Source organism: Chaetura pelagica, unplaced genomic scaffold (assembly GCF_000747805.2).
Source record: "Chaetura pelagica isolate M959 unplaced genomic scaffold, ChaPel_1.0 C11822748, whole genome shotgun sequence".
NCBI lineage: Eukaryota > Metazoa > Chordata > Aves > Apodiformes > Apodidae > Chaetura > Chaetura pelagica.
Genome location: NW_009970709.1, coordinates 1 through 9690, shown reverse-complemented (window position 1 = coordinate 9690; position 9690 = coordinate 1). Strand labels below are relative to the sequence as shown.

The window sequence follows — 9690 nt, the reverse complement described above, 5'->3', positions numbered from 1 at the left end:
CAAGTTGAGCTCTAGCTGGGCTTTTGCCTTCGTAATTTTCTCTCTTTATGGTCTGGCAAGATCTCTCCACTCCTCTTTGAGTTGCTGTACCTTCCTCCAAAGGTCATAAACCCTCCTTTTTTTCCCTAAGTCCCAGCAAAAGCCCCCTGTTCAACCAGGCTGGCCATCTTCTCTGTCTTTAGGAAACGTTTAGGGTGATCCTGAGTGTTGAGAGCACAGAACTGCTCTTCATGGGTATGGAATTTCTTTTAAATTATTAGAATATTGATAGTTAATATTTTAATGTCTACTGTAAACAAACTGGAACAGCTTTTGGAAAGGAAAACCCTGTTTTCCTTGCAGTTTGGGTGAATCATTAGATAAAAATTGTAAGTAGAATTGACTTTATCTCAGTCTCAGTCTAACTGCCACCAAGGAAAACGACATAGGCTGAATCTTCTATACATAACTATTCTATACATAGTTCATCTCCTGTACATAACTATTTTAATCATAACAGGCAGTGTATCTTAAAAAGACTTGAAAGAACTTTGTAAACATTAATCGAAGGAATCACACAATCTGAGAGACAGGCCAGTGTTACTGTTCTATTTTACTAGCAGTAAAGCTGAAAAAAATACTATACAAGTCTCTCCTGAGATTATGTAAGCCTAGTGCAGACATTGGAGTACAGCACAAATCTGAATTTTTGGGCCAATTTTTCAACCAGTGTGGAAAGCAGGGAACCTGATTTTACATGGATTTTTTTAGTTACCCACACACAAAGCCAATACCTTTGGTCATACTGAAATGTTAGAACAGTCTAGCAGGCAACACAACAGAAAAGCACATTTTAGCAAGGTGTTGCTCAGTAGCTGAACATGACCACTGTTAATTAATCCATAGCTTTCCAGAAGTTGAGGAGGAAAGTGATAAAGCTACTAAAGAAGTACCTATATTGAGATTCATTGTTTTTCTTTCACATTTTGCAGGTCATTGCAAGTGTGTTGAGGAACTTGTCCTGGCGAGCAGATGTGAATAGTAAAAAGACTCTAAGAGAAGTTGGAAGTGTGAAAGCATTGATGGAATGTGCTTTAGAAGTTAAGAAGGTATCCTGTATAAATTTTTAAGATAAAATTTTGAGAGGTTGAAGTTAATTTTACACAAAACACAACTATTGTCCTTTTTGATAAAACCAGCTGGTCAAATATTTGCAGTGGTTTAGGTAACTTGCTTTGAAGAAAGGAGCTGTTTTGCTTTCACACAGCAGCAGACCACATCGTAACAGGAACATCTCAAAACTGCTAGTATTTCTGTAATGTTATTTATGAGTGTTGGCAGCTTTTGCTCTTCAGTTTCATGAGCTGTGCTCATGAAAAATACCTTTTTTATAATTTTGCAGTTTAATAAAACCTCTTTTGAGTTAGTGAATAGATAACTACCACATCTGTAATTATCTAAATGTGTCTTTTTGGTATCCAAACGGATTATATTCCATCTCAGAGTCTCCTGCCACCTAGTCTTCAAGCCATTTTTTATCATTATGGCAGCCAATTAGTATTGTGGCACATACTTCTGAAAACTCTGGGGCAATCAATACCACATCCGTAGCTGAAGGAAGGGGAGAAGTGAACAAAAGTATTTATGTCTGCACTGCTGCCTGCATCTATTTTATCAACCCAGAAAAGCAGAAATCTGAACATACATAGCTCATTGAAGCTTAACTTACATATTTCTGAGAACTTGTGATCAATATTTGAAAACTTCCTAACTCTGACATGTTGTTATTTTCCTAGGAATCCACCCTAAAAAGTGTTCTGAGTGCCTTATGGAATTTGTCAGCACACTGTACTGAGAACAAAGCTGATATATGTGCTGTTGATGGTGCTCTTGCATTTCTAGTCGGTACACTGACATACCGGAGCCAAACAAACACGTTAGCCATCATAGAAAGTGGAGGAGGAATACTAAGAAATGTTTCTAGCTTAATTGCTACTAATGAGGACCATAGGTGGGTATTCTTTCTCTGAAAATCCTGAGCAGTTCTACGTGTATATTTAGTAGACAGTGTCTGTGACTGGGTCTTAATATGAATGCATATAGCAATTAACGCATTATGAATGCGTATAGCAATTAAGTACACTTAATTTTTAATGCATTTGATAAGTATTTTACTTACATAACAGGAATAAGCAAACAGGTTAATACCTCCTGCTTGTTAATGATGAACCGTACTAAAAGCTAACTGTTCAAATGTTTAATAGGATTTTATTTGCATTCAGATGAAAGCTAGAAAAAATATGAGATAATTTTGCACTGGAGCATTCATTATTATCCTTTCTAAGGGCAAAACTTGCTTCTAGCATAATAAGATTTTGTTTTGCTTTACCTCTTAGCCTTTTGATGTGCCACTTACCAATGTTTGTTTCAATTACTCAACACCAGGCAAATCTTGCGAGAGAACAGCTGCTTACAGACCTTGTTACAACACTTGAAGTCACACAGTTTGACAATAGTCAGCAATGCATGTGGGACCCTGTGGAATCTTTCTGCACGAAATGCAAAGGATCAGGAGGCGCTCTGGGACATGGGAGCAGTCAGCATGCTGAAGAACCTTATTCACTCAAAACACAAAATGATTGCCATGGGTAGTGCTGCAGCTCTAAGAAACCTCATGGCAAACAGGCCTGCAAAATATAAGGATGCCAACATTATGTCTCCAGGATCAAGCTTACCGTCTCTTCATGTCAGAAAACAAAAGGCACTGGAAGCAGAGTTGGATGCTCAACATTTATCAGAGACTTTTGACAACATTGATAATTTGAGCCCGAAAGCATCCCACCGTAATAAGCAGAGACATAAGCAAAATATATACAGTGAGTATGTCTTGGACTCCAGTCGGCATGATGATAGTATATGCAGATCAGAGAGTTTTAATGCTGGTAATATGACTGTACTTCCACCATATTTAAACACTACAGTATTGCCTGGGTCCTCCTCTTCCAGTAGAGGAAACATAGAGACTGCTCGATCTGAGAAAGACAGAAGTCTTGAAAGGGATCGAGCAGTAGGTTTGAATACCTATCATCCAGCTGCAGAGAATACTGGGAACTCCTCTAAGAGAATAGGAATGCAAATTTCTACTGCTGCTGCTCAGATAGCCAAAGTCATGGAAGAAGTAACAAGCATGCATATTCCACAGGAAGACAGAAGTTCTGGTTCCACTTCTGAAATGCACTGTTTGGCAGAAGACAGGAGTGTCCCGAGGAGATCAGCCACTGGCCATTCTCACTCAAACACCTACTTTCCTAAAGCTGAGAATGCAAACAGGACATGTCCTGTGCCTTATACAAAAATGGAATACAAGAGGGCTTCAAATGACAGTTTAAATAGTGTCAGCAGCAGTGATGGCTATGGTAAAAGAGGCCAAATGAAACCTTCCATTGAATCTTACTCTGAAGATGATGAAAGTAAATTTTGTAGTTATGGTCAATATCCAGCTGACCTGGCACATAAGATTCATAGTGCAAATCATATGGATGACAATGATGGAGAGCTAGACACTCCTATTAATTATAGTCTGAAATACTCAGATGAACAGTTGAATTCTGGAAGGCAAAGTCCCTCTCAGAATGAAAGATGGGCAAGGCCTAAGCATGTAATAGATGATGAAATGAAACAAAATGACCAAAGGCAGTCAAGAAGCCAAAATGCAGCCTACCCTGTGTACACTGAAAGTGGAGATGATAAACACATGAAATATCAGTCACCTTTTGGACAGCAAGAGTGTGTTTCTTCCTTTAGATCAAGAGGATCCAATGGTTCAGATCAGAACAGAGTAGGCTCAGCTCTTGGAATGAATCAGAAAGTAAACCAGTCCTTGTGCCAGGTTGATGATTATGATGATGATAAGCCAACCAACTATAGTGAACGTTACTCTGAGGAGGAACAACATGAAGAGGAAGACAGACCAACTAATTACAGCATAAAGTACAATGAAGAGGAACATCACATTGATCAGCCAATTGATTATAGTTTAAAATACTCAACAGAAGTTCCTCCTTCTTCTCAGAAGCCATCTTTTACTTTTCCAAAGACTTCTTCAGTGCAAAGCACTAAAACTGACCATATTTCCTCAAGCAGTGGGAGCACACCAGCCCTCTCAGCAGGTTCAAAGAGACAGAATCAGCTTCTCCCGAGTTCTGCACAGAGCAGAGGTGGTCATGCACAAAAGACAACCTCCTGTAAAACCTCCTCTATTAATCAGGAAACTATACAAACTTACTGTGTGGAAGATACCCCAATATGTTTTTCAAGGTGTAGCTCTTTGTCATCTTTGTCATCAGCTGAAGATGAAATAGGACGTCATCAATCTACACGTGTGACCGATGCTAATAACACACTGCAGATAGCAGAATTAAAGGAAAACAGTGGGGCTCTGTCTACAGAAGGTGCAGTAAGTGAAATCACATCAACATCACAGCACATCAGAACAAAATCCACTAGACTTCAGACTTCTAGTTTGTCTCCTTCTGATTCCTCTAGACATAAAGCTGTTGAATTTTCTTCAGGCGCCAAATCTCCCTCAAAGAGTGGTGCACAGACTCCTAAAAGCCCACCAGAACATTATGTACAGGAAACACCACTCATGTTCAGCAGATGTACTTCTGTAAGTTCCCTGGATAGTTTTGAAAGCCGTTCAATTGCTAGTTCAGTTCAAAGTGAGCCTTGCAGTGGAATGGTAAGTGGTATTATAAGTCCCAGTGACCTTCCAGACAGCCCTGGACAAACAATGCCTCCAAGCAGAAGTAAAACGCCACCCCCTGCTCAAGCAGTTCAAGTAAAAAGAGATGTAGCCAAAGGTAAAGTACCTACTGCAGAAAAGAGAGAGCCTGGTCCTAGACAGGCAGCTGTAAATGCAGCTGTTCAAAGAGTTCAAGTACTGCCAGATGCTGATACACTATTACATTTTGCCACAGAAAGCACACCGGATGGGTTTTCTTGCTCTTCTAGCCTGAGTGCTCTGAGTCTTGATGAGCCGTTTATACAGAAAGATGTAGAGTTAAGAATAATGCCTCCAGTTCATGAAAACGAACATGGAAATGAAGCAGAACCTGAGCAGTCAGATGATGCAAAGAATAGCCAAGAGAAGAAAGCAGAGAAGCCTACTGAAGCAGAGAAGGACATTCTGGATGATTCTGATGATGATGATGATATTGAAATACTGGAAGCATGCATCATTTCTGCAATGCCAACAAAGTCTTCACGTAAAGCCAAAAAGCCTTCTCAAGCATCTGCTCCAAAAATACCTCCTCCTGTAGCCAGGAAGCCCAGCCAGCTGCCAGTTTACAAACTGTTGCCTTCACAAAGCAGATTGCAATCCCAAAAGCATGTGAGTTTTACACCAGGAGATGATATGCCACGGGTGTATTGTGTTGAGGGTACACCAATAAATTTTTCAACAGCTACATCTCTGAGTGATCTCACCATAGAATCACCCCCAAGTGAGTTAGCCAGTGTAGACAACGTGGGTACAGGAGCAGAGTCAGGGGAATTTGAAAAGCGAGACACAATTCCTACGGAAGGCAGAAGTACCGATGACTCTCAGAGAGCAAAAAGCACAACTGTGACTCCCCCAGGCCTGGATGATGACAAAACAGAAGAGGGTGATATTCTGGCTGAGTGCATTAACTCAGCTATGCCAAAAGGAAAAAGTCACAAACCTTTCAGAGTGAAGAAGATAATGGATCAAATTCAACAAGCATCTTCATCTCTAAATAATAAAAATCAGCCAGAAGGTGAGAAAAAGAAGCCAACATCACCAGTGAAGCCTGTACCCCAAAATAATGAATACAGGGCACGTATAAGAAAAACCACAGAGCCTAAAAGCAATATTAATAATGAAAGAAGCTATCTGGAGAACAGAGATGCAAAGAAACAGAATCTTAAAAATAATTCAAGAGATTTTAATGACAAATTGCCAAACAATGAAGAGCGTGCAAGAGGAAGCTTTGCATTTGATTCCCCTCATCATTACACACCTATTGAGGGAACTCCTTATTGTTTTTCACGGAATGATTCCCTGAGTTCTTTGGATTTTGATGATGATGATGTTGACCTTTCAAGGGAGAAGGCAGAATTAAGAAAAGGAAGAGAAGCAAAGGAAACAGAAACTAAAGACGGCAATAATCCACAACAGTCTTCAAATCAGCAACCAGGTAACAGGACACAAGTTTGTCAAAAACACCCAACAGGCAGAAGCCAGTCTAAAACTTTCTCTCAGTCAGCTAAAGATATTCCAGATAGAGGAGCAGCTCCAGATGAGAAAATGCAGAATTTTGCTATTGAAAACACACCTGTTTGTTTTTCTCGCAATTCATCTCTCAGTTCTCTCAGTGATATTGATCAAGAAAACAATAACAACAAAGAAGGGGAACCTGCAAAACATACTGAGGCTCCTGATTCACAGATGGAATCAAACAGACCACAGACTTCTGGTTATGCACCTAAGTCATTTCATGTTGAAGACACACCTGTATGTTTCTCTAGAAACAGCTCTCTGAGTTCTCTTAGTATTGACTCAGAAGATGATCTTTTGCAGGAGTGCATTAGTTCTGCTATGCCTAAAAAGAAAAAACCCTCAAGAATAAAGAGTGAAAGTGAAAAAAATAATTCCAGAAATACAGGTGGTGTACTGGCAGAAGATCTAACACTGGATTTGAGAGATATCCAGAGGCCTGATTCTGAACATGGTTTCTCACCTGATTCAGAGAATTTTGACTGGAAAGCTATACAAGAAGGTGCAAATTCTATAGTTAGTAGTTTGCATCAAGCTGCAGCTGCTGCATCGCTGTCTAGACAAGCTTCATCAGACTCTGATTCCATCCTTTCATTAAAATCTGGTATTTCTCTAGGGTCACCATTTCATCTTACCCCAGACCAAGAAGAAAAGCCTTTCACTTGTAATAAAGGTCCAAGAATTCTTAAGCCAGGAGAGAAAAGTACACTGGAGTCTAAAAAAGTAGAATCTGAAAGTAGGGGAATCAAAGGAGGGAAGAAAGTATATAAAAGTATAATTACAGGAAAAGCTCGCTCCAATTCAGAAGTTTCAAGCCAGATGAAGCAACCACAACAAACAAGTGTGCCTTCAATTTCACGTGGTAGGACAATGATCCATATTCCAGGAGTTAGAAATAGTTCTTCAAGTACGAGTCCTGTTTCCAAAAAAGGTCCCCCGCTCAAAAACACAAGCTCCAAGATTCCCAGTGAAGGCCAAAGTTTGACTAGTTCTCCAAGAGGAGTGAAGTCATCAGTGAAAACTGAGCCAGCCCTTGTAACTAGGCAACCATCAGGTTTGAACCACAGCGGATCAAGTAAAGGACCTTCTAGATCAGGATCTAGAGACTCCACTCCTTCTAGACCTCAACAGCAGCCACTAAGTAGGCCTCTGCAATCCCCGGGACGAAACTCAGTTTCCCCAGGAAGAAATGGTATAAGTCCACCCAACAAACTGTCTCAGTTGCCAAGGACATCATCTCCTAGCACAGCTTCAACTAAATCTTCAAGTTCAGGTAGAATGTCATACACATCACCAGGCAGGCAGGTGAGCCAGCAAAACCTTACAAAGCAAACTGCCTTACCTAAGAGTACCAGTAGCATTCCACGAAGTGAGTCTGCTTCAAAAGGCTTGAACCAAGCTCTCAGCAGTGGTGGGTCAAACAAAAAGACTGAGCTATCCAGAGTGTCATCCACAAAATCTAGCGGAAGTGAATCTGACAGATCTGAAAGACCTGTTCTTGTTCGCCAGTCAACTTTTATTAAAGAAGCTCCAAGCCCAACTCTAAGACGGAAATTAGAAGAGTCAGCTTCATTTGAATCTCTGTCTCCTTCCAGACCAGATTCTCCCACAAGGTCCCAAATACAAACCCCAGTTTTAAGTCCATCTCTTCCTGATATGTCTTTATCCACTCATTCAACTGCCCAGACTAGTGGTTGGCGAAAATTACCCCCTAATCTGAGCCCTTCTATAGAATATGATGGGAGACCAGCAAAACGTCACGATATAGCTCGTTCTCATTCTGAGAGTCCATCTAGATTGTTGATCAACAGATCAGGAACGTGGAAGCGTGAGCATAGTAAGCATTCCTCATCACTTCCTCGTGTAAGCACTTGGCGAAGAACTGGAAGTTCCTCCTCAATTCTGTCAGCTTCTTCAGAATCCAGTGAAAAGGCAAAAAGTGAAGATGAAAAGCAACATGGAGGTTCTCTTTCTGGACAAAAGCAAAGTAAAGAAAGCCAAGCACCAGCAAAAGGTACTTGGAGAAAAATAAAAGAAAATGAAATTACTCAGATAATGAGTGATCCTCAACATTCTTCCTCCGGTGCCACAAATGGCTCTGATTCCAAAACTCTCATCTATCAGATGGCACCAGCTGTCTCTAAGACAGAGGATGTGTGGGTGAGGATAGAGGACTGCCCAATTAACAATCCCCGGTCTGGAAGGTCCCCAGCTGGAAACACTCCCCCTGTTATTGACAGTGTTTCAGAGAAAGGGGGTGTGAATGGTAAAGATTCTAAAGAGATTCAAGAAAAACAAACCACAGGGAATGGAGGTGTTCCTGTTCGTACCATTGGTTTAGAAAACCGTCTGAACTCTTTCTTTCAGATAGACAGTCCAGACAAGAAAGGCACTGAATCAAAGCCTCTGCAGAACAATCCTATTCCTGCGTCAGAAAATAATGAAAGTACTGTAAGTGAGCGTACACCGTTCAGTTCCAGTAGCTCGAGCAAACACAGCTCCCCCATTGGTGCTGTCGCAGCAAGAGTGACTCCTTTCAACTACAATCCAAGCCGCAGGAAGAGCAGTGTGGACAATAGTTCTGCTCGGCCATCACAGATACCAACGCCAGTAAACAACAGCACGAAGAAACGTGACTCCAAGTCTGAGAATCCAGATTCCAGTGGCACTCAGAGTCCTAAACGTCACTCTGGCTCTTACCTAGTAACTTCTGTGTAAGTGCAACAAGAAATAACTAGAACTGATGTATTATATACAGCAGCTATTTAGAAGTTTTGTTTCAAACGAAACTTCAAAAGATTGGGGATTTACTTCTTTGTTGTTTTTATTTTTGTAAATAGGTCTGATTCTTGTTAGAGGGTCCTTGTTCTGGAAGCCATATTTGATAGTATACTTTGTCTTCACTGGTAATATTTTGGAGGAATACCTGATTTTCAGTTTGGAATAAAATTGCTAATGCAAGTATATTTGTACAGTATGTTTAACATGTATTTAATTAGCATCCCATCCCATAATTCTTTAAATACTGCTTGTCGTTGAAATCATGGAACACTGCAGATAGAGGTGATACAGTCACATTATTAATCATTTCTAGATTACAGACTGACTAAACTACATCAGGGAAGAACTGGTATTATTTATGCAAAAAATTATACTCAGTTTTAGTATTTGTGAGTCCATCTAACCCAATAATTAATCATGTGACTGTGAAATTCACAGTAATATGGTTTCTGCTGAACAAGCTTTCCCAGCCTGCTTTTCTGCATGAATGGAACTGATGGTTCATTTTCTGAAGTAATGATTAACATTTCTGTGGTCACATAATGTGCATAGATAGTTGTGGTGTAATGATTTACACTTTCTTTGTGGTCTGCAAAAAAACCCCACAAAACAAACAAAAAAACCCAAACAAA

General features: G+C 40.3%; 1 protein-coding gene across 1 annotated transcript; it reads left to right on the top strand.

Moving 5' to 3' along the window:
* Nucleotides 1–971: 971 nt before the first annotated feature.
* LOC104384772 (adenomatous polyposis coli protein-like) lies at nucleotides 972–9652 on the top strand (the record flags this gene model as incomplete). Its single annotated transcript, XM_010005987.1, has 3 exons — nucleotides 972–1088; nucleotides 1776–1990; nucleotides 2425–9652. Coding segments are annotated over 3 exons (6903 nt in total), but the record flags the coding sequence as incomplete, so codon positions are not given.
* Between the last annotated feature and the right edge of the window lie 38 nt (nucleotides 9653–9690).